The 26,114-nt window shown below is 40.3% G+C and overlaps 1 protein-coding gene across 1 annotated transcript in view; it reads right to left on the bottom strand.

Annotated features, from left to right (window-relative positions):
- Positions 1-26,114, bottom strand: part of LOC102308678 (raftlin) — a 126,770-nt gene that overhangs the window by 34,865 nt on the left and 65,791 nt on the right. Inside the window, exons 4-6 of the mRNA XM_005923718.3 lie at positions 23,798-23,906; positions 12,735-13,197; positions 4,328-4,531 (exon numbers count right to left, since the gene is read on the bottom strand). Of these exons, the coding sequence (XP_005923780.1) occupies positions 4,328-4,531; positions 12,735-13,197; positions 23,798-23,906 (776 nt within the window). The remainder of the gene's footprint in view (positions 1-4,327; positions 4,532-12,734; positions 13,198-23,797; positions 23,907-26,114) is intronic.

A 26,114-nucleotide genomic window follows, 5' to 3' on the forward strand; every position in this document is an offset into this window, starting at 1 on the left:
CATGCATAATCACACAGCTGCTGAAAAAATCCTGGGGGGAAAACTTTGTCATTAGCAGGTCATTTTTCTGTTGGCTGCAAATCAATTCATGTTATGAATAATAACAAACAGGTAGAGAGGATGAAAACAAGGCATCTTGTGAAGAAACTTTCCAGAATGATAGCTGTGGGATTACTCTGTTTTCTTAATTGAATCAATGAATTTACTTCAAATGCAAATACAACTGGCAGCAGCTTTGATTAACAAATGATTTATATTAATATGTAGATTAATTACAGGATCACTTCCTGAATAACAGTAGGTTAGCGTTTGACTTCATGCTAAAACCACAAATTTACTATAACATATTATGAACCTTACTTGGTTGAAACAGATAAAGGCTATAAGCTTTCACTACAACGTCTCTGAAAGCTAACTTGAAAATATTGTAAGAACTTTATGCATGCTAGCTGCTCTTCATGCAGTTGGCACAACTGCATGCTAACATCAGTATGGTAACGTGCTCAGTGTCACTATTCTAAAGCCCCGTCAACAAGTGAGACCCATTGCACATGTGCACATCACTTTGTAGCCGACAGCTGGTTACTAGATACGGCAGGATCTGGCTGCATGGATAACTCGCTATTTATTTAGCAATATTCTTCATTTCTATTGGTCCTTTCAATCACACGCCTTAAAGTTTAGCCCAGTGCCTGCCAGCTTAATGTCACTAACGGTCACTTATGTCACTGCTGATATTTTAAGGTCTCTGGCAGTTACAGCACTACTAGCTTAAGTTCTGTGGGAACAAACTATAGCTGAGTAGTTTTCAGTATTTATAACATTACCAAGTGAAGTTAAAAAATGTCACAAGTCTAGCTTATATGTTGCCTTAATAGTGCTAAAAAACAGGTAAAAACATCCACCGATCCAGGTGAGACATTACTATAAAAATAAGATTTCAACATCAAGGAAAACACAGGGCATAAACAAATCATCAGGATTCTAACTATAAACTCTATATACAATATGCCCACAACTAGCTCGACACTGCCACTGGACATTTTTTAAGCCTAAAGCAGAGCTAGGGAGTTGTCAGCTACTCCTAGCTCTTCTTAGCTTGGTTACTCTGGTATGTGATGTGAATTTTGTGTTAAAAAAAAAATACTGACTTAAAATAAAATGTGTGTACAAGAAAAACTCATCAACTGCTTTGAGTATATTTCAGAATAAATGAACCCTGAACAAGTCATGAAAACATCCACTTCTCACTCAAATGATCTCCCTCCATACATATAATTTATATATCCAGGTAGAAGTCTCATTGAGACTGAAAATCGCTTTTTCAAGAGAGACCTGACCAAGAGGGCTGCAGTTTTACTTATGCATGGCCTCCTCCACCACCTGTGCAGCAACCAATGCCTGACTTTGTGCACCTTGGGCTTCATTTCTGCTGTAAAGGTGAGTATATTAACATGTGAGTCTATTGGGAATCCCTTGCAATAGATGCAGCCTCAAATGACCATTAGAGACCCATGTGGGAACAGCTCTTAATGAGACTCAGTGTCTCATTTACAAGAGAGATCAACTGTACAAATAAAGGTTAAGTAAAAAGAATAAAATGAAATAAAAAACTTGATTCCATATTTCAACCCTGGGTGTCGTTCCCTGATTCAGTGAGACATTTTATAATGAAGCTAATACAAACTAAGCCAGCTCAGTATTATTAAAGTAATAAAAGATGTAGAATTCAAAGCGGCACAACAAAATTAAAGTGAAAAAAAAAAACAGGGCAAAAGGTCAGTCTTAAAAAAATAGAATAATTATACTCATTAGACACACACGACAACCTAGCCGCTCTGTCTCGAGGCTGTAAATAAGGCTGTCACTGTCACTATATCCTCCCATCCAACCACATATCTGTCAGTCCGTCTCCTTTATTGTATTGCTGTCAAACATTTACACGTTGTTAATGAGGTTGAGATGGTCCCCTGCAACACGTAGACTGTCTCGTTCTGAATTCAAAGAAGTTGCTAAATATGGTGACGGCAGGAATGGATACCAATTCTAAAGCCCTAAGCTGCACTGCTGTTTGATGTAATTAGCTGCTAACAACAAACGGGGTGCTGCTTTGATGTCATACTGCCAGCTGCTCTCAAGAGACCAAAATCCAAAAAGTACAACATTCACCTCTATAAAGTTGTCTGTTTTCCAAAGTGGTTGAGCATAAGCTGTGAGGCAGTGAAGGTAGAGCGCGCAGCTGATATGCTTTCTATCCTAACGAGTAAATTCACTGTTCAAGAGATGCATATCTTAGCAGCACAAAAAAAAACGCAAAATATGTTAGAGGACCCTAACAGGCAGAAAACATTGAATCATAATAATACACTTCATTACTCCATTCTCAGGACATAAAATATGCAAGGAGGCACTAATTTGTTATCAGGTTAATTATCTGTGTTTCAGAGTTACTGAGGCGTTCACTTTCCCAGATTAATGAATTATGACTCTTATTTACTCTGGCTGGCTTTTTTCTCCAGTGTCAGAGTAAAGCACAGAGCCGCTGGGGTCTGATGGAAGAGGAAAACCCAAACAGGAAATAGTTTAGAAGAGGATACCAGCTTCGTGACTTACATCTTCCAAATGTATGAAGATTATGTCAGAGATATCACACTGATGGAACAGCAGTGATGCAGTGTCTTAATTTACTTCAAGGCCTCTAGCATTTCACAGTGCTGACCACCAGCTAATGTTAGCCATACGATGTATCTCATCTTCATTCATGTGTAGAAAAAGTATTTCAAAGAGTTCAATGTGTGCTACAATGTGATGCAGAGTTTAAACGTTGAGATTTTTTCTAATATTATGATAGAACGAGGAAAATAAGCATAATTTCAGCTAGTTTTCTGATTTAGTCTTTGGGCGAAGGATCTGTTACCAAAACTCTGGTCACTTAAAAACAGATTCTACAAAATCATGTAGAATGCTTACAATGCCAATGTTAAACACGTATAATCAAGCTCAACATCCTAGTGTGTTTGCCAGTGTTTCACCCAGCTACCGTTTCCCTGTGTTTTATAGATAATCTCAACTGTAATTAATTTAACTCATTATTCAAGTCAATTTTTCTGCAAAAACTCTTGCCAACTACTTGTTGAGTAGTAGTTATGGGCTATAGAGAACAGCTGCTAGCATCTGCAGCAGTCTGCTAGCAACCAAAGCAACCTAGGGCAAATCAACCATGTGGGGGGCTTTTAGAGCAACACCCTCTTTTCAACCAATTTCACCTAGCAACCAGCCAGCAACCTCCAGCAACCACTTGAGGAATGGTTGGGGAATGCACAGTTTTCCCTACTGGTTATCTTACTGGTTGCCTTAAGATATAATTTCTAATGTGATTAAGAGCACAACTTTTTTCTGATAATCCAAATTGTTTGCGTCATAAGTCAATAGTTCTTTGTATTGACGTACCATTCACTCATATACTTTTCACAATACAGTATATCATTGTGCAGTACACTGAGCTAACTTGGTGGAAGGTGACTGGAATAATAAGACTGGCAAAGACAGTTGTGTTGCTTGTGTCATAGAGAGGACAGAAAAATGGCATAAAATAGGTAAAAGCTGTGCAAAAAGACTTCAGAATTGTCTGTGAACTCATTATGAGTATAGCCAGTGATCTTTTATCAAACGTTTATAAAAAATAATAATAATCCTTAATTGGGGTCAGAATTTCAAACACAATAGTGATTTCTTCTGCAGTTGTCACATAGCGTCTATGTGAAGTTTCCATCCTACAGGATTGCACCACTTCTTGACACAGAAGGAGAAAAAGTACAAGAGCAATTTACAAGTGTTAATCAAATATAATTTCATTGCTTTCTGGAAGAAAATAAATGTTAGCTAATGCATAATTAATGCCATACAGGGCAAGGTGCATCATTACCTGTCACAGTCTTTTCATTTTATAGAGGTTGAAGTGAACTGAGCTTCTGCCTGACATTCACATTTTTACTGGCAATACAGTGAAAGGAAAAGGGGTAATTTGGGAAACTTTTTTATATTTAATAACTGTAATAGCTTTGAGCATGCCAGTGGAAGAATTATTCTGCTGAAGCCAAGAAGCCAAGCAACGATAAAGACTCTTTTGATATTTAAGGGAATATGAATGCATTATTCAAGTGTTTTTACATTTCAAACCTATCATTCTGCTTGTGTGTATGTGGAGTTTACCCAAAATCACAGTGTGTGGAACAAAAATAAAACCCACACTGAATATTTTCTCCAAAAATCATTTTTCTTAGAAAACATGTATATGCTGCAGGAACAGCGAGTCAAGCCTGCTTACCATTCATGTTGCCCAGGTGGAAATATCCATCGACCAGCGAGGCTCCGTTGTTGAAGTGCTGGGTCATGTGATCCAACCAGTTGGCCTCCACCCCTTTGACCCCTTCGTCACAATTTTGAACTCGCAGAGGCACCTTGACAGTGTAGTACTTCACCTGGCCCTCTCGGACCGGTGGGTGGTTGTACAGCGCCAGCAGATCGACCCCTGTTTAGGCAAGACATAAAACAAAACCAGTCACAGTTTTATTGGTTTTAACTCACAAAGGTTTATGACAATACAGATGTAGCCTTTATGGAATCCCCAGAATTTACTGTATTATTACTGAATCAATGCTGTACATTGGCTGCAATCCAAAATGTAGTTTGGCACTGTCTGTAGGAGGACTTTCCTTCTCTTCAGCTGCCAGAAGTTATACGAAATATCTGCGTAAATGGCTGCCTGAGAAACAGCCCTGTTTTGTTGCTGTAAAGCAAAGGACTGTCTGCTGTATTCAGCTATAAAAGGATGTAGAAATGAAGCATTTCTTCTCAATCTTTAATGACTACTTTGGAAAATTTCTATTTCCTGAGACTTTTCAAAACTAAAAAAAAAAACAGTTAAAATAAATTGGAAGTACATTTATTTCCTATGAGAACAACTATCAAGGAAACTCTGCCAATGCGTGGACAGTCAACAAGCTTCTTGGCCAAGAAAAGCTGGCTCCAGTGTTCATGGTCACCAGCCATCAACGGCAAATAACAATTTGTGTGCTTTCATGTTTTTCAGCAAGTTTATTTTCATTTCCTGGGAAAAAAATGTGAGACTGAAAAGATGAAACTTCTCCACATGAAGCTGTCTATTACTAAATAAACAATACAGTAGAGGGGAGGGTTTGCGTTGGTCTTTAAAAAGATAAAATACAAAAGCTGAGCTCAAAAAAATGAGCCAGCACTGATGTGTCACATTGAATCAAAAAGACTTTTCAATAAACATCACCCTGAATTGTCAACAATTAAATTTTTAAGGCCTTTTTTTGGCGCTACTTTTGTTTCAACAAGCCAAGATTATGACCGTAAGCAACAACAAAACTGGAGTGCACATAAAAGTAAAAGTTAAAGTTACATTCATTTTGTGGTGGTCAAGAAGATTTTAAGAATCTGATACATAACTTGTGTGAAAATAGTATTTTTCAGGAAAATGTGCATGTTTCTTTCTGCATTGTTTTGTGTTAGATTTGTGTTGTCTTGCGACCCGGTGTGTAGAATAAATCTGTATGCAAAACACTGTGGTAAAAAATGTAAACATTACCATATCTGGAACAAAGGCTCCACCTGACAGGTGCGAAATAGACGAGAAATGGAGAAAGTAATACAAGCAGAGATTTATGATGCCCCAAGCTGGACTCACAAATACGCTGGAAATCTTTTCCAAGGATGCTGCTTCTCCAAAAACAAACGTGAGTTGAATCAAAAGCATTTTAAAGCTACAATTTATCCTCCTCTTCTTTTTAATGTTTTCCAAAAGTGATGTAACTCTGCTGATGCAGAACTTAAAAGGGAGCGTTTCATTGTAACCAAGTTAATTCATAGTATAACCTTGAATAATGCATTAAAAGCGCTGCAGCTAGCTGTTGTTTACATCAAGCAGAAATATGCATAATGCAGTGGGCCTCTGGAGAGAGAAACAGGCTTGGAAATTTGCCCACAGTACGTATGTCACTGCTCCTTGCTCATATCATACTAAATCAAAGTGTAAAGAGCCTTATTTGTTGTGATGTGCGTGAGTGAAATATTTGCTCTGCTTAGCTTTGAAAAAAAACACAGAACATGAGATGTGAGCGGGGGTTCGAATCGGGCCGAAAGCATTTCAAATCTAGCCTGGTAACATTTTCCCCTTTCTTTCCAATGCAAATATCACGCTGTCATTCCCCAAGTGAACCAGATGGATGAGCAGAATGTGCGGCAGTGCCACCCACCCAGCCACACACGCACTTGGGGTGGGATGATGGCGGCAGGGGGGAGTCATGGCTCAGTTGCTTTGGTTCTTCTGTCTGTCCATCCGTCCGACAGACACCCAGGAAGAATGAATAATTTATAACCATTTCTTGTCTGGCTCCTCTGACTGATCTGACAGCTGGCCACCAAATTCTCTAAATCTTGTCATTTGTCACTCCTGAGAAAAGTCAAATCAGCAGCAGTGCACTCACACACCCTCCCCTCATGTTACCCGTGCTACAACGAGGACAATATGGCAAAGAAATCTTGGACAACATGTGACCACAAAGTGACTTCCCATTCAGCACACCTCTGATTTGCCAAAACAACACAATTTCTTAGTGTGAATGGTTTTGTGGAGGGCTGCATGGGATTAACTGCTTTACAGTTTATGTGCACAAGCCTGAGATGGTGCATCACTGTAGTTTGACCCATCAATTCTTTCTGTATCTCTGTGAGCTTCAGGCAGGCCATGAAGATTTGAAAAATTGAATGAATGAAAAATTCTGTCATATAACTTAGTGATTTAAAATCGCTTTGGGTTACTGCTCTAAATTTTTGTAACCGCAGCATAATTAGATAACTAACATTAAAACCATATTCAACACAGATTACTTCATTTCTGTTGATGGCAGTGTTGTAGAAAGTAGTTACATGTGTCATTTATAACAGCTTGACATAATATAAGAGCCAGTCTGTCTGTCTCACAGTATTAGTCATTTTCTGTGTAATAACTGTTTTTTTTTAAATGCATTATAGTTTATTACTGTCTAAGTATGCTACAATTATGGCTTCAAGGCTACCATAATTCAGGCAGAACGGTAGGGACCTCATTTTCTGAGCCTCTAAGAGTCTTTTTAAGCAGTGCTCTATTCAGTGGAAATACACAAAAACCACACAGAATTAAGAGCCTTGCCTATTTAGCAGGACACGGCAGGGAATAATGTACCAGAATATAACATAAGAACACTGACTTCAGATGTCCATCATGGTGGATGACAGTAGCTCAAACTGGAATCCAGGCTTTCATCTGGGATTCTTGAGTTTTTCAGAAACAATTATGTGGAGACACGTGGCAGTTACACCCATGACAAAGCATTCGAAGCATCATTGTTGCATGAGGCTTTTACTTTTAGTTATAGTTAGTTATATTGCTACAGTGCATCATAAAGATTGTGAATATGGCTGATTTTTGGACCAGCCGGATTGCACTAGGCAAATTTTATTTTAAATGCCAGTCAGAAACGTATAATTTCTGACTGGAAAACCAAGGAGTTGGTGGTGGATTTCCAGAGACGCAGACCCACCACACTGACACCGGTGAACATCCAGGGAGTGGACACTGAGATAGTGGACTCAACACAGATGCTCTTTACAGGAAGGGTCAGAGCAGACTCTACCTGCTGAGGCGGCAGAGGTCATTTGGAGTCCAGGGAGCGCTTTTAAAGACCTTCTATGACTCTGTGGTGGCATCTGTCATTTTTTACAGTGTTGTATGTTGGAGCAGCAGTTTATCGGCAGCTGAGAGGAAGAGGTTGGATAAACTCATCAGGAAGGCCAGCTCTGTTCTGGGATGCACCCTGGACCCAGTGCATGGTGGTGGGAGACAGAAGGACTGTGGCCAAAATAACATCTCTGGTGGACAGAGTCTCCCACCCCATGCATGTAAATGTTGCTGAACTGCAGAGCTCCTTCAGTGACAGACTGCTGCATCCTCGATGCATGAAGGAGCGTTTCCGCAGGTCCTTCCTTCCTGCAGCTGTCAGACTGTACAATCAAAACTGCTCCCAACAAACATAGATGTTTACATCAGCGCTGTAACTTGGCACTATTTTATCAACCGATTCACACTATAACCAGGGTTTTCCTCTTATCTGTATTTAATTTTATTTAATTTAATAATGGTACAGTACTCTGTTTTTGGTAACTATTGTCCTTGATGTAAATATGTAAAATTGTGTATGTTTCTGTTCTGTGTCTTGTGTACTGTTTGTTTGTATATGTGTCTTTCTTGCTGCTGTTACACCCAAATTTCCCCTTGTGGGACAATTAAAGGATTATTCTATTCTATTCTATAATCATTTACTTGCTTTTGTGGTAGTTACATTGACATACCAGTTACACGACAAGGAAAATGATACACTACACGCACACACACACACACTTTGTAATCCTCCTTGTGTAAACTGCATGGGAGCAGTTACTTTCTGAAGGAAGAACACAAGGTTAAGCAATCTTTCAAGAAACTAACCAACATCAATCTCTAAAACACATCTCCTGCCAAGTTTCTCCTGAAGCCAGCAGGACCGAGCACTTGTGCTCAGTGGCCTGTAAATGACACACAATAAAAAACAATAGCAGGACTATCATTTGCTTTTTGGATTCAGGCCGAGAACAAGGCTTTAAAGCCAGAAAAGTCACCTTATGGGCAAATAAATGCACCTAGTCCATAATTTTTCTTAATGTTTCAGATACATCCTGTGTCACTTTTTTTCTGCTGTTGGGCAGTAAAAATGTAATTAATCCCCTAATAAACGATCTCTGATCACAGATACAGAGAGCATGACTAAGTCCTTTGAACCTAATCACATGAACGCATTACATCAACAGGCAACAACTAGGCCTTTCAGAATAAAGTTTGTGCAGCTAACTCGACTGTTTTTGTTGCAGCTGACGGGGCCAGCTAACAAGAAAACAAGCGCATGAATGTGGTTGGGAGTTTGAAAGCATGCTGCTTCAAAGGCTCATCTCATGGCAGCTCTACTGTTCAAATAACGAGGTCGGTGGCAGCGGCACTGGTGTGATCTTAGCAGCGCAGCTTTCCAACTCCGCATGTCATCATTAAATCTGAAAAGCTGGACACTGATCCCATCAGAGCAGAGATAATGCTGATCTCAGTGATGAAAACCGAGCAGCTGAAAGACTCCTTCTGTACGCATTATGAAGATTTCAGACTTGTATGTGTCAGAATTAGAATTTCATGTACACATTTGTAGTTTTATTTAACTTAAGATATCTCAGGCATTTAAACAGCTGACAGCAGATTCCACCGATCAGGGTAAATTTCGGTTAAAAAAATGGCATCCATGTGTTGCTCTCCTATTTTATCTAAAACACAATCACTGTCAGTTTTACAGCATTTATAGGTATTGTCTTTTTTTACAACCAGAAAAGTCAGTGGGGGAAGGACATCGAGATTGACTTTGAGCTAAGGTTGTAAAAAGTCATTTTCCTTAAATACTGAAGAACAATAAATACTTAACATTCACCTTTTGTCACCATTGAATTTTAAAGTATGTAAACAAAACAAAACCTTCTTTACCCATCAATGTAAATAAGGCTGCAATTATACTCCAGTGTTGATGTGAATATGGACAGCTACAATTTCTAATCAGTTTGACGTCTGCTTGAAGGACTAATGCACATTTGTTGCCCTGGGAGTTTTGCTTTTATAGATGAGGGAAACTGGAGAGTACACAGATGTTAGCACTGAGCTTTTTGTTCACCCTCTATAACATCTAAATTTATATCACTCAGACCCCAGCAGACCTGCATCTACTTGCACATTGCGTTAAGTGCTTTCAAATGCACAAACATAACCATATCGTACTTTATTGACCAGGATTAATTAGTGCAGGAAAAGATAACTTAAAAAAATAACTGTTGAATTCAAAAGTTACTTTCAGAAGCCACAGTTGTCATTCAGCTGTTGCCATCATGATACGCTTTCCATTTGCTCTTCCACTAAACCATTTCAGTCTTCAAACTTACAGGCTCAGTTTCTATCCAGAGCTTTGGTCTGAGGGAGGGTGTTCCTCTTTCAATCATAATCCACAGACGTTTGCCATCTTCACTGCCAACACTTGCACAGCGTTCACCCCGAGATCTGAGGATTAGCATGGACAAGCCAGCACAAGCAGAGACTCTTGGGCCTCCTCAGCAGACTGGGCATTAGTAAAGAGCGACAAGGGAGCTTGGCAGGCTCCCCTAACACCCCGGCTGGCTGCTACGCCGGCGCTGCTGGCGTTGCCGCAGAGATTCAGGGCGATGGAGGTGGGGATAGAGAGAGAGCTGTGAAGCTGAGGGAGGTAGAGGACGAGGCAGTGGGGGATTATCTCACTGCAAAATGCACTACATGGAGGCCCAGATGGACCAGTGGGCTGTGGTTTGCTGCGATGCCAAGTGTGTGTTACCGCAAACACATATAGATAAAAATACATGCAGACAAAAGCAAAATCTTCCATATCAATGAGTGCATTTATTATTCAACACCTCTTATTAGGCGCTTTGAACCTAAACATGCGGCATGCTGTGCATACTGAAATGCAGTATATGCATTAACACTCCCACTGGGATGTGTGTCTAATGCACAGTTTGCACATTGCGCCGACACATATCACAAATAGGTTCTGTGGAGGGATGAGAGACTGTAGGGGGTGATAGCGGTGGGTGTCTCCATCTGTTAATCTGAAATGCTCAAATAAAGCCGAAACTATAAATGTCTGTGCTGATTTCAACATACAAGGGGGAGCTCATAGGTGTAGCTGTGCTTTGCTCACTTTCTGGAAAGACATCAGTCGAGTTATGAAATGTGCACCTCCCAGAACTTCAGAACTCCACTTCATCGGTTAAGCATGAGTGTGAATTCGTAAACAAGATGACTCCTTTTTGTGTAACAGATAGAGAGGATTGCATCCCAAGGCAGCACACTGTTGTGTAACATTGAGGCAATCACAAGAAATGACACCTCCGCAGTTGCCAAGTGTTTCAGGAGGGATGTACGACACAATGCTATTCTTCAGTTAAACAGCCAAAAGGTAGATAAAATCAAAACATGAAGCCATACAGACATGTAGACAGATAATAGCCTAAGACTAGAAACTGTGTGACAAAAGAAGCTTCGGTTTAGTCGGTCCCAGTGACAGCAGGATTTAGCCCGTAACTAATGTGGCAGAGCTGGTTATCAATTATAGTTTGATTAAAGGAGACCTAGTATGCTTTCATGTGTTTTCTGTCATTTACATACTGTTACAGTGGTGGATGCTCATAATAAACAAGATCAAACATGCAATTGAGTCTCAAATGTGTTTGAAAGCAGCAGCTGTCCAGAGGAAGGCTGGCTTAAAGAGAGGGGTAAGGGAACTTAAATGGCTTGTTTCAGAGAGAGGATGAGCCATTTACTCAAGTGACTTTACATTTTGAGTGTCTTCAATTGTCAATAAGAATGTTTTTTAATCACTTGTCTAGTTAAATGCTTAAAACAAAAAACTAGAGAATTTGAATTGAGGACAACAATAATGTAGATTATTTTGAAACGTTAATCATGCACAGCTACTCTAGGGCCAGAAATTAGAAGTGAACAGGAATAAACACGAACCCGCAAAGTACGCGTTTTTAGCCAATTACTGGGAAGTGATAAACGCTTCAATATCATTCATCCAGCATTTGCAATATGAAATGAGTCATCGTGAAGTAGCCCGGGTTACATCAACATAGTAGCAGCTACGGCGTTTCACAGTTTGAAGTTTTGACCTTTAATTATCTTAATTATCATTCCCTCATTAGGCTTTTCTGTGTAATTTGTAGGGATAGCTGTGCAGTGGGTCTCGTGTCATTTGGACTTAAGAGTCTTGTCAAGTGTGAAAGCTTTGTGAAGTTTTGAAATTTTGACCTTTAATTATTGTTCCCCCAGTGGACCAATTAGTCCTATTTAGTTAAAGGGGTTTATTCACACAACAAAACTGTTTATTTATTCAACTGACTAAAATGATGTGCAGCTGTGCTGAAGATTTTTGTTTTATATGCCAGGACTTTGTGAGTATTACATTTTTAAAAATGCCTATCACCTCTTTTTAGAAAAGATAGTTGTATCCTCATTACTCAAGAAAACTCTTGAAACTTTATGTGTGATTTTTGGATATAAAGTTGTTATTACAGATATATTTTGTTTAAAATAGGGCTACTGATTTGCCGGTAACATTTTTGTGAGCCAGTCGCCTCTGTAGTCTGTTAATCTGAGTTGTGTCAGTGCTGTCGGGCTTGAAGATAACATGTTGACCTCCTGATGGAGGAGAACCTTTAGAACTGGTTCTAATCAATAGGTCTTTTGTGTTCTCCTTGATGATTGAGTGCAGTGATGCTACTTCCATAAAGTGGTACTCATGTGTCCCTGCTTTCCCAAAGTGTTCTCATCATGTAGTGATATATATCGCCAGTTTGTCAGAACCAATTCACTACTTGAAAAAAACAGACATCTTTGCATCTCTGTGGAAAAATAAAAAAAAGGTTTCAGGTCTTATCATCACATTTCTGCACTCTTTCCCCAGATTCATTTATTTTTCACAGCTCTGAAGTCCTCATTTACATGATTTTTCCTTAACACATCTTTTCCCTCTTAGCTTCAGCGCATGACGGTAACCATGGAGAACACTTACCGTCACCTCTCCGCAGCCGGTATCTTGGCCTCTCCTTTGTGTCCGTGCTGCTGTCTTTGTTATTATTATGAGATGCTGAATCCTCCTCTGTCAGTGCCTCACTTTGTTCTGACACAGGAGATGCTGCAGGTGAGACCTCCTCCACCCCTGGCCCTGATTCATTCCCAGTGTTCTCACTTTGATTCTTCTCCCCACTTGGTTCTTCTTCCCCAGCCTTGCCAGAGGCTTCGTCATTCCCTTCCTTCTCCACCGCGTCAGCTCCAGCTTGAGGTTCTGCATGATTGGTGGGGCTTGAGGGGTTTGAGGGGCTACAGCTTCCCAGGGAGTCAAGCACAGAGCAGGGGCTGGAGTGCAGAGACAGAGAGGGGGTGTCGGGTTCTCTGATCCTGGTACACGGGGCTCCGTATGGTTCCTGGACAAATCCTACAAACATCACCCCTTGGTCAGCGGCATCCTGTATCTGCTGTTGGGAGCAAGGACAATGAAGAAAAAATATTAAAAGCCAGAATGATGACAACAAATGATTTACAGTGCCTTATTTTTGGTTAAATTCAAGTAAAAACAATCAGTGATTTGACAGAAAATAAATCAGATGCTGATTTATGTCAGTATTATTAAGGCAACAATATGTAATCATAATAAAACATTATCTTTTTGAGGTTCTGGAACCCTGGTGGTACCAAATCTGAAGTTATCTCTATATTTGTGATCACAGGACATAATTTTTGGTTACATCTCATCACAGAAACTGTTTATCTACTATTGGTGATGTAGAGTACCTGCCAAAATGAGATCTTATAATCATCAGCTTAAGACAACTCTTCTGAGGAAGATCGAATTTTATCAGACTTTTATTTTTAGTCATGACTCGAAATGAAACCTTGAAAAATGACCATTGCTGCCAGAGGCTAAGTCAGCAGGCTAATTATTCTAATGTTTAACATGCAAGATGAAGATGTCCACTCGTAATTTTATTGACATTTTGGAAGTACAACATGAGTCAGCTGATCAATTAAGTTATCTGCAGACTAATTAGTGGCAAAAATAGTTGTTTTAGCCCTTGAAATGTCTTGAACAGTATCCAGTGATCAGGATCCAGATAAAGAACAAGGAGACCCCCAAACAAATCTTTCCCAAGAGAGCTGAAACTAAACTTCAGGAGTTGGTTTGAAATCAGATAACTTGAATTGATAGTTTTTTTCTTTCCACGGCTTCATGGAGTTGTTTGCATCTGTTAAATTTTGGTTTTTCCTTCACTTCTCTTCATTCCTTTCCGGCAGCTTCTCCAATCACAGTTTTGATTAGATTGGAACAGCCACAACCCTGTACTCAGACCTGGGCCACATCCCAGATTCAGCGCTCTATTGTTTTCTCTGTCTTGTTGTTGTCTGGCCTTTTATGTCAATATTGGGGTTCTGCTACAGAGCGAGATTGAAACGTTAACTGTCAGGGAATGTTAATGATGCCATTCTCCATTTCTGCCCCGGTCCACCAACCAACCCCCTCTCCAAGCCAAGGCGGCACCCGTCTCTATCTCGAGTAACATTGAGGGAAGAAAATAAAAATCAAATTGCAGGTTATTCACTATGAAATTAAATTGGAAAACAGTCACATTGTTTCCAGCCATATTGTTTAATATCAGCTGAATGCTCTCTGTGTGCTTCCACATCATATTCCCCATACCAATATGTTGAAATGGAATTGCTGAGATAAAAGGGAGCAACTGGTGTATCTCATTTAATGGTAATGCAGGCAGTCAAAGAGAGAAATGAATGGCTCTGACTGTATAATGTTGGTGCAGTTGATAGAACAGTAGATTCAAACAGCAGGCTGTAATGATTGAATTTATTTTTGGTGCCATTATTATTGTTATCATCATCATTTCATTAAACCCCTTGCTTGACAATGTAGAACCATTCAGATTAGATTTCTTTCTCAAGAGACATCTTGACAATAGACCACCAGCATCGGGACTTTTGTTAAGACTGCAGATAACCACAAAGATAAATGACAAAATGAGAGTCACAAACAGTGCGTTCACACAACAACAGCAGAGCCAAAGCAATGCATGCACAAATAATGTCAAAAAGAGTGAAAAAAGAGTAGTTTCCATTCACTAGAAAGTCAAAGGAGCTTGCAAAGAAAAGCGTCTGGACTTCTTTAAGTTGCTTGAAGACGTTTCACCTCTCATCCGAGAAGCTTCTTCAGTTCTAAGGTCAAATGGTGGAGAGTCCCAGATAGTGGGAGTTTCCCCCCACAGAGGGACAAAAGGACCCCCTGATGATCCTCTAATCACCTGAGCCAAGGTGTGAAACTGGGTGTGGGTCCCAATCAGCCAGAGTTTCGGGTGTGTTCATTGTGAAACCTGGCCCCACCTTATCATGCGAATTCCTGAGGTCAGATGGCCCAGGATGTGAGTGGGCGTTAAGGCGTCTGGGAAGGGATCTCAAAACTGGATTATAGATGGCAGACAGTTGGTGTCGTAAACCCCCGCCTCTGTTCAAAGATGGTCGCTCACAGTGGACATAGATGGCTTCTTTCACTCCTCTTTCAAACCATCTGTCCTCTCTGTCCAAAATGTGAACATTGGCATCCTCGAAAGAGTGTCCTTTATCCTTAAGATGCAGATGGACTGCTGAGTCTTGTCCTGTGGAGGTGGCTCTTCTGTGTTGTGCCATGCGCTTGTGAAGTGGCTGTTTGGTCTCTCCAATGTAGAGGTCTGGGCATTCCTCGCTGCACTGTACAGCATACACCACATTGTTAAGTTTGTGTTTTGGCGTTTTGTCTTTCGGGTGAACCAGTTTTTGTCTGAGCGTGTTGCTGGGTCTGAAATACACCGGGATGTCATGCTTGGAGAAAACTCTCCTGAGTTTCTCTGATACACCGGCTACATAGGGGATGACAATGTTGTTGCGTCTGTCCTTCTTATCCTCCCTCGCTGGTGTCTGGTCTTCTTTTCTGTGCCTCTTTGCTGACTTTAAAAACGCCCATTTAGGATAGCCGCACGTTTTGAGTGCTTCCTTTACATGTGTATGTTCCTTCTTTTTTCCTTCAGGTTGAGAGGGAACATGTTCTGCCCGGTGGTGTAGGGTCCTAATTACTCCAAGTTTGTGTTCCAGAGGGTGATGGGAGTCAAAAAGGAGGTACTGGTCCGTGTGTGTGGGCTTCCGGTAAATTTCGATGTTGAGTTTGCCGTTCTCTTCAATGTGCACAGCGCAGTCCAGGAAAGGCAGACAGTTGTCCTTTGTGTCTTCCCTGGTGAACTTGATGTTTTTATCCACAGCGTTAATGTGCGCAGTGAAGGATTCCACTTCTTGTGTCTTGATTTTGACCCAGGTGTCATCCACATATCTGTACCAGTGGCTGGGTACTCTTCCTTTGAAAGAGCCAAGGGCCTTTCTTTCCACTTCCTCCATGTAAAGGTTGGCTACAATAGGTGACACGGGGGAGCCCATGGCACAGCCATGTTTTTGTCTGTAAAAGCCTTCGTTGTACTTGAAATATGTAGTGGTGAGGCAGAGGTCTAACAGTGTGCAGATCTGATCGGGTGTGAAGTTGGTCCTTTCCTCCAAGGAGCTGTCTTCTTGTAATCGTTTTCTGACCGTCTCCACGGCCTCCGTGGTGGGTATGCAAGTGAAGAGAGAGACTACATCAAAGGACACCATGGTTTCATCTGGATCCAGGGTAAGTTTCTGGACCTTGTCGGTGAAGTCGGTGGAGTTCTTGATGTGGTGTGGGGTGTTCCCCACGAGAGGCGCAAGGATGGTAGCAAGGTGTTTTGCAATGTTATACGTGGCCGAGTTTATGCTACTGACTATGGGTCTGAGTGGGACAGCTTCCTTGTGGATCTTCGGAAGTCCATAGATGCAGGGTATGGCATCCCCTGGGTAAAGGCGGTGATATGTAAGGCGGTCAATAATTTTGTCCTTTTCAAAGTCTTGAAGGCAAGCTATAACTTTCTTTTTGTAGCTGCTTGTGGGGTCTCGCTTTAGGGCTTCGTAGGTATTGTCGTCACTGAGGAGAGTAGTGATCTTTGCATGGTAATCTGTAGTGTTTAGGACCACGGTGCATCTTCCCTTATCAGCTGGTAAAACAGTGATGTTGTGGTCTTTGCTCAGGGAAGCGACGGCCTTCTTTTCCTGTATTGTGAGGTTGGATGGAGGGACTCAGTCAGCAAAGAGGCACAGAAAAGAAGATCAGACACCAGCGAGGGAGGATAAGGACAGACGCAACAACATTGTCATCCCCTATGTAGCCGGTGTATCAGAAAAACTCAGGAGAGTTTTCTCCAAGCATGACATCCCGGTGCATTTCAGACCCAGCAACACGCTCAGACAGAAACTGGTTCACCCGAAAGACAAAACGCCAAAACACAGACTTAACAATGTGGTGTATGCTGTACAGTGCAGCGAGGAATGCCCAGACCTCTACATCGGAGAGACCAAACAGCCACTTCACAAGCGCATGGCACAACACAGAAGAGCCACCTCCACAGGACAAGACTCAGCAGTCCATCTGCATCTAAAGGTCAAAGGTCACTCTTTCGAGGATGCCAATGTTCACATTTTGGACAGAGAGGACAGATGGTTTGAAAGAGGAGTGAAAGAAGCATCTATGTCCACTGTGAGCGACCATCTTTGAACAGAGGCGGGGTTTACGACACCAACTCTCTGCCATCTATAATCCAGTTTTGAGATCCCTTCCCAGACGCCTTAACGCCCACTCACATCCTGGGCCATCTGACCTCAGGAATTCGCATGATAAGGTGGGGCCAGGTTTCACAATGAACTCACCCGAAACTCTGGCTGATTGGGACCCACACCCAGTTTCACACCTTGGCTCAGGTGATTAGAGGATCATCAGGGGGTCCTTTTGTCCCTCTGTGGGGGGAAACTCCCACTAGGTTTATATCTGGGACTCTCCACCATTTGACCTTAGAACTGAAGAAGCTTCTCGGATGAGAGGTGAAACGTCTTCAAGCAACTTAAAGAAGTCCAGACGCTTTTCTTTGCAAGCTCCTTTGACTACGATGACCTGGATGACTGAGAACCTTCACAGAATCAAAATACACAAACACTTTTTGCTTGCATTGCATCCTTATATCAATTATTTGTCTTTTTCCCTCCTTTGTGTTGCAGTCCAGCTGCTCTTCATTTCTGCTCCTCGTATGCATATACAATCTTTGTCTTTTTCTAACAACACAAGTGCTTTGAACACAAATGTTAATCTGTACAAAGCCATGCTACCACCACTTTTAAGGTGTATACAGTGTTGTTGGGGTTAGCACCAAATCACAACAGCAGTCACCTCAGGGCTAATTTATATTGTGAGGTAAAGACCCTACAGTAAGACAACATACCACAAATACTGATTTGATCTCGGGGATTTTTTTTTTTTAGCTTTTGGCTCCTGTTTGGTTTCACTATTGTTCCAAGTGTACCGCGAGTCCTTGGTTCCTTGCTCTATTGTGATTGTTCATCATTAGTTTCAGTTTTTGTGTTTCCTTGTGTCATCGCTTTTGTTTGTCTTACATTTTATTTCCTCCTGATTGTTTTGATTGTCTGCACCTGAGTCTTATTTCGCTCACCTGTCTCTTGTCTATTAAGTCCTCTGTGTATCGACTTGCCCCTATATTACTGTGCTTTCATGTTTCTCTGTGTGCTCTATGATCTCTTGTGGGTTTGGGGTATTTTGTTAGTTTATCATTCTGTTTACAGTTTGAATAAATGCTTCATTTTTGTTTGAATACCTTCAGTGTCCTGTGCTGCACATTCTGACACAATAAAAAAAAAACCTGACAATGTAAACAGATGCAAAGTCAGAAGATCACAGGTTACATCTCATCATTTGAAATACTTAAACAAACAAAAAAACAGTCAACCTCACATTATTACTAGAGAATTACTCAGTTCATTAGGCTCTAGTGAAACACTGTTTCACTAGAGCCAAACAAATGATACACCAGCCAACCAACCGGAATACTGAATTACCATTATTTTCCTAACGTGGGAAACACATTGTTAACCTGGACACTAAAACTACATTCTGAGTTTCAAAAATGCCAAACTTCCAATTTTTGGTCCCCACAAACATATGAACACACGCACACACACACACACACACAGCACACACACACAGACAACACACACACACACACACACACACACACACACACACACACACATCAACAAACACACACACACACACACACTAACATATTGTACTAGTAAGTTTCTTTTCTTTCCTACACAGCAGAAATGAAAGTGTTCACTGGCAAGAAAATGTAAACAAAAAAGAATTCACAATACATGGTGACAGCTTTGTACACTGTTTTCAATGTTTTGAGCAGCTTAATAATAACGTGGAATGATTTTAATAAATAAACTAACATTATTCTTGCTTTCTTAATGTGTTTGAGATCATCAGCTGTGCTGTATTGAAGTTATGTTAACTACAGCAGCAATCCAGCAATAATGGAAAGAACTTGGATGAGTAGAGAAACAACAGTGCATCATTAGTTTATGACATGAAGGTCAGTCCAGCGAGTTACCAGCATCACAAATTGCCAATTAACAATGTCTCAAATTAGAGTCAATGCTTCATAAGTTCACGCAGGAGGAACTCATCATCAGCACCAGCTGCTGGGAGGAGTCTGTGTGAATCGGGCCTTTAAGGCTCAACTGCTTCAAAGGAGCCACTACTGAGGAAGACCTAAATGCACCTTAAGGCTCTGTAAGAGATGTTTAACTGAGAAGGACAGTGATGGGCTGCTTCATCAGATGTTCTGACCTCGACAGTTACCCAACTTCAGCACAGCTTCAACTGTTCTGGCATGAGATGATCTAAAGAGTGGAAAAAGTTTGGAAACTCTTTTAAAACTTTTGAAAAAACTCCAGGTGAGCCGAAAGTGTTCAAAGTCATTAATGGTTTCTTCGGAGAATCTATTTTGACACCTTTCTGCAGCTTCCACAAACCTATTTGTATCTTCAGCAATGATCTACAATGCAAAATGTGATGAAAACCCCTTAAAATGTCTCCCAACTTTTGACCGTTACTGTACGTTTATATGTTAATAATGGTGAAAATGTGTTTCTGTCAAAAACTGTTCAATCTTCAAGTGTTAGTTTTTCTTTGTTTAGAAAACAAATGAGCTTTAACGTCTAACAGTTATTGAGCATAATTATGAATAGTTACTTTGTAATTAGACTTTACATTTACTTAAACACAGAGAAAGCAATTTGACAGCTTAAACCTAAAAACTGCACCTTAATGCCTGTGTGTAAATGTCTTTGTTTTATTCAGTTTCAAGGCATTTCATAAGAAAACTGAACTTATTGGAATATCACTGTCTGCTAATGAGAGTAGTTTGATTTTTTTAGATAAAAAGAAGAAGTGGTTTGAGAGTTACTGCAACTACAAGACTGCTTGTTTGGCCACATCAAAGAAGGGTTAATGTTATTTCTGAAAATGAGAACAATTGCTAATTCAGGAGTCGTGTCCTGCATATACTGCTGGGGATAAAAGAGTAAATGGAGAATAAAATTAAAAATCAGCATTCCTCTGAACTTCTCATTTTAAATGAACACACAAGTCACTCTGGCCCAGATGGAGCCACCTCAGGTCAAGAAAATGAGGATTTGAGGTCGAAATCACATCATTTCTCTTCATTAGCAGAAATGATGCTGAGCACAAACTTGATAAAAAAATATTCAGGAAGTAGCTTCCCTGATACTGCCACCAGAATATCAACAGCCTGTAGTGAAAATCCCATTTCAATTTTGACTTGAGACCACATTTTCTATTTCCCCCGTAAGTTATTAAAGTGGCACCAGGAGGAGGTGTCTGAAGGTCAAGATGAAAACCCCGGAGAGAGAGATAGAGAGCGCAGACAGAGTGAGGGTAGAAATGACAGAGGCTAAAGGGATAATGACAGAGACTGAGACAGAACGGAAGAAAAAGGACTGAATATGAAAGTTGAAGAAAGGAAAATGGAGGCAGCAATAGAATCCAAGAGAGCGTCTCAAGAAAACTGCCCTCTTTGCTCCTTTCTCTACCACTCATCCATGTCCACTCTCCTTTTAATAGATTTGTAGCATGGCCTCCTGCTCCTACTTCAGCAGGCGTGTAGCAGCTCAGTAGATTAAAATGATAACCAACAGTAATGAGGTCCTACAGGACTGCAGTTGCATGACTAATCGAAGGGCAAAATGCAGAGAAAGGTTCAGAAGCGGGGCTCAAAAGGCCGGCATCGGGGCTGGTAATATATAGATTAGGCAGGAGAGTTGAATCATGATGACGCAGCATTTCCAGCCTGCAAAAGAGGAGGGTGTGTCGTATATATCATCTGAAGTGCCATTTCAAGCAGGCTTTCAGCAGCAATGTATTCACAACAGTGACATATGATACACAGCCAATTCATTATTAAATCAGTGATTTCGAATCTCTGGCTCCTGTTTGCTGCTTTCATCTTCTCTATGGGAAATACATCTATGCAAGCTGCTTGGTTTGCTAATTAACATTAGACGTGAACCATGAGGGAAACACGGCTTTTATCACAGATAGATATGTGCAGCTTCACTGAGACACGGGGGCAATATTCTGTATTTTAAAGTTATACGAGAACTTTAAAATACAGAATACATTTATTCTGCTTCATATCTCAACATGAGGACCAGCAGAGGATTATCAATACCACAAATCATAAACACCAAAACCCACTGAAGTGCTAGCTTGTTTGCAACTAGCTCGTGGACAAGCTAGCAGCTACAGAACCAATCAGAGAATAAGTGGAGAGCAAAAGACAACTGTAAATAGAGTGGATTTTGACTAAGATTCAAAGAATGAGACCACAGTTTGATACCAAGTTCTCATTAAAAAAAACCCATCATGTTCACTAAATAAATAAATGAATAAAAAGAACTTTTTATCTACAACTCTGGTTCTAATAATTTGGGTTTGCTCCTTTATTACTGTAAGAAAATAATTTATGAGACAGCAGGTGTTTACGCCAGGTGTCACATAAAATTCTACCAGAATATTTCAATGATATTTCTGATAACAATTTCATTTCATTGATGCTTACTGACAGCAGCTTTTCTAAGTGTAAGTAAATAAAGAGTATTTTCCATCCTTATTTTCCACTGAACTCAGTGGAAATGACGCTCTTTCAAGTTTGAAGTGTGAAACTATTGAAACAAGGTGGCAGCAGCAGCTTTAGAGTGCAACAGTGACACAGCGTAAGTCAAACATAAGCACAAATGTATTTGAAGTCATTTTAAGTATAAAATAACTCATTAACATTTTAGTTTAACAGAAACTAGACTAAGAGAACCTTGTAACTAATCAGGAGCTGCACACTATTGTCACATAATAAAGCTGAAAAATATTCTCCACCAGGGACATTGTATGTTGGGTTAAGCTTTTTAACCAGCTGCTTAAACTCCCTGCTTTTCCACCCTGTAACCCCATCAATAAAGTCCATTCACCATTCATTTTGAACAAAAATGAACAAAGTGCAGCTAGCAAGTGCACCAGTGGCGCTCTGTTCAATTATTTGCTTACATTTACTGCATGTGTCTTCTCCTTCATCGCCTTGTTGGTCTTAACAGTGTGTTTTTGCTTGAAGTGGTGAAAAATTGTTTTATATAGGAAGTGAGCTTAATACAACTCTAACAACAATGTAACAATGATTTTAAACTTTGACATTAATAAAAAAAAACTAAAAAACAAACAAATCTTACAATTATGGTTATGTGGTGCAATTATCCAACTAATTAAGACAGCTGCCGGTTACGCTGTTACTACTTTAATACATCAGCTGTTTAACACTGAATCGGTCCAGCTACTCTGTATTTTATACCAAACAATGTAAAACAAAATTAGCAAGCAGGAGAAGAATCTGTTCTTCTGAGGTGAGATGGAGGTGCAGGTAAAATGACTCTATTGCTGCTCATTATTTGCTAATTGTTGGTGGTCTGTCAGTATTTGGGTCAGCTAATCTCATTTTGGATTGGATCTAATTATGTGGGTCGAGGCTGGAGATGCTCGTGTAACCTTTGATCAGATCCCTCTTTTATAAAATAATTATATTGGGTTTAGGTAGATTTTTTTTTACCATTCTTTAATCTGACTAATGCTCATACTAGACGTAATTACTTACTGTAGGTCTGGTGCCCTCTTTATGTGTCACAGCTTTTAGTTAATAATCCTAAACTATAATATTTTGCAAAGACTGTGGATCTTGTACTATTTAGTCACCATTTGCAGAACAACTAGTTTTCTTTGTAGATAATTTGCCATCATACTCATGGCAAAAATTGTTGAACATCAGAGCAGAAATGGGATTTTTTTGCGAAAGAAAAACAGACAGGATTGCAGAATGTGGACATGATGTTGAGAGTATAGAAAGAGCACCTACTGGCTGCTAAAAAAGAGCAACACATAGCAAACATCAGGGAAATCTGTTTGTGTGGAACTCCCCTTATCAAAAACAAAATATCAGCCCATTTATCTCACATTTAAATCACCAAACATCGGTATCCAATATCCATTTGGCTCTACTGTATTTTACCAATAACAATTCAACACTGCAGATAAGACTGAATGAAAGAATGAAACAGAATGAAAGTTGTAATGTTGCTATTAATTTGTGGAACATTTCCATCTTGCTACTGTCTGCGTTTTATCAAGGTGTAAGGTTGCAATTATGTTAAAAATAAATAAATCAAACTTTGTCACTCCTCTTCATTGGCAACTTTGCTCCAAACATTCGGTGACAAGGTGTTATTAAAAGATTACAACATGATTGCTTGCTGGCAGAGCTGTAGGCATTTAAGTGTTGTGCTCTCTGGCTCTTCAGACAAGGTGACATGCTGAATAAAGCAATTTAAGGTTTGGTAGCAGAAATAATGACGTCTAGAGAAACCACCAACTACATTCATCTGCTTGGAGTAAAAGCCACCACAATTTCTCTGCAATCATCCCTCCCTATCTCTTGCTATCCTCTTTCCAGCTGGGCACGACCTAACAAGACATTCAGCTTGGCATTTGTAAAACAGACCTACCTTCTTGACGTAGCCCTGGATGAGCTCTGGGGTGGGCACCTGCTCAGCAGACAGACACTCTTCCAGCTGTAGTTTGCATGGTGGGCTGACTGGCTGGCTCCTTTCCACCCTGCATGCAACACAGTTGGGGTGACAATGAATTTCAGCCTTCCAGTGAACCGGCCTGTTGAGCAAATGCTCAGAATACATAAAGCCACCGATGGAAACCCACCTTCACAGCTAGCTTAAAATGATAAAATTACAGTCACAAACAGGGTGCTATTGACAGACCCAGGAATCAAATACAAAGAACCCTCTATCAACAAATTATGCTGCATCAAGAAGCTTTGTTAATGCTATTGTTGCCCAGTGGGAGGTAAAAGAAAAATACAAAAACACTTAAGTGAGGCAAAGATCTACATGGATGAAAGAAAACACACACAGTAGGCAGAAATTTCAATGCAAATCTCATCTGCCCCCCCTCCCCCCTGCAGCCCTCCCCTTTGAAGCCATATCAGTATTTTGAGCGCAGAGAATCTATTTATATGATATTGTATTTTCCTACTTTGTCCTCTGCAGGAAATCCCAGAGCCAGCCCCAAAGAGACTAATGCCCCAGCTTCTATCTCCCAGCTTCTCATCCTGTTGACAAGGCGAAGAAGCCCCACACACAGTTTTGCTCAGGGTGCAGCTGAGTCAGTGTGCACATACAGTACGTGTTTGCGTGCAAGGGCTGTACGTCTGTGCTCTGCATGAGCTCTGGCTTTACACGGACACCTGATGTGCAGGAGGGTAAAAGATGCATGCATGCAAGCTGCTGTGTGTATTAGGGGCTGCCCTTGCAACTTCTCAGTTCAGGCTCTGAGTGAGCGTACGTGTCTCATCCTCTTTGTGTGTCGCTGTGTGATTCTTATGCTTTATCGCAGTGATTTTCCTGCCACGGCTCCACTGGATGTATCAAAAGGAGTAGTTTTTGGTGAGATGTGCTAAGAAATACATCAGAATATATTTTCTTTTTTTTTTTTTCCGCCTGTCCCATTTGGTTCTTTAGCCATCAGAATTGTTGTCTGAAGACCAACAAGGATACCCAATGGATTTACTTTGCCAAATGGATCATCGTGGCATTGCCGTATTGGTCCATTTGGTCGATCTTTGTTTTTATTATTTATTATATTTTATTTTCAGATGTTACAGACGGGACAGACATGAGTGAGGGATAGGAAAGGGAGAAAGAAAGAGGAAGGAAAGGAAAAACAGAAGGGGAGAGGGACAGTGAGAAAGGGGGGGAGAAAAAAAATAAAAATCTCCTGGATCACCTGTTGAGAGAAGAATAGAAAACAAGCAAAAAAAGACAAAAAAAACAAACCAAAGCAATATATTTTCAATGCAAACAGACCACAAATAGTTGTTTTCTTCAGGTAATTTAATAAATGTGAATTTGTATTAAGATATGCTTGTTGGTGGATTATCTTATGCTCCCTGCACTTTCCCCTGGTGAACTAGCCATCACCTGGCCCTTCAGCTCACAGATGAGTGGCATAGATAGTTTTATTTAACCCTAAGCAATAAAAGAAAATAAACCCATTTACAAAATGACAAAATACTTCTTTAATGTTTGGCCGGCTGGAGCCTATCCCAGTCGCCAGTTTGTCTCGGGGTCATACTTACATGAAAATTACAGATTAAATGGCAACTGCAGTCTCTGAACAAATGACATCTATAGAGCTTTGTCAAACTGTTTTTTTCCAAGCTGACATTATCGCGAATGTCCTTATTTTTCTGAAATTTCCAAAACAAGTTGGTGGGAATTTCAGGATTGAGTAGGGAACTGCTAACTTCGTCTGAGATAGCAGAAGCGAACTTTAAGTGCACATAGGCTTAAAGTGACAGAAGCTGAGACTGTTTCAGCCAGAAAATGTACTGAGATTCTGCATAAATGGCCAGTAAAAAATGAAAAGCGCACTTATTTTTGAGCTGTGAATCATGAAAGGTTTCACCAGTAGAGCCCCAGAATAAAATACAGAGCTGAAAATGAACATAATAGCACCCCTTTAAAGTCCAAACTGTCAGGTTTTTTAGGCATAAAAGACACTTTTATAGTCACAGGGAAACCAAGAGCTCATTTATATATATTTTTTTTCATTTCACTCTCATTTTCAAGCTATTTTTTTCTTCCTTGTCAAAAACATCGAGCATGTAAAGTAAAATATTGTAATGCATTTTCACTTTAAATCCAGGCCTATTTGCATATTAGACCTCAGAGTATGAGGGATTACTGAGTCACTTCACTTGATCGATTAAAAAAAAAACAAGCAGGGAACACACATACTTTACTGTCA

Source organism: Haplochromis burtoni, unplaced genomic scaffold (genome assembly GCF_018398535.1).
Source record: "Haplochromis burtoni strain Fernald_Lab_line unplaced genomic scaffold, NCSU_Asbu1 Contig_64, whole genome shotgun sequence".
Classification (NCBI taxonomy): Eukaryota; Metazoa; Chordata; class Actinopteri; order Cichliformes; family Cichlidae; genus Haplochromis; species Haplochromis burtoni.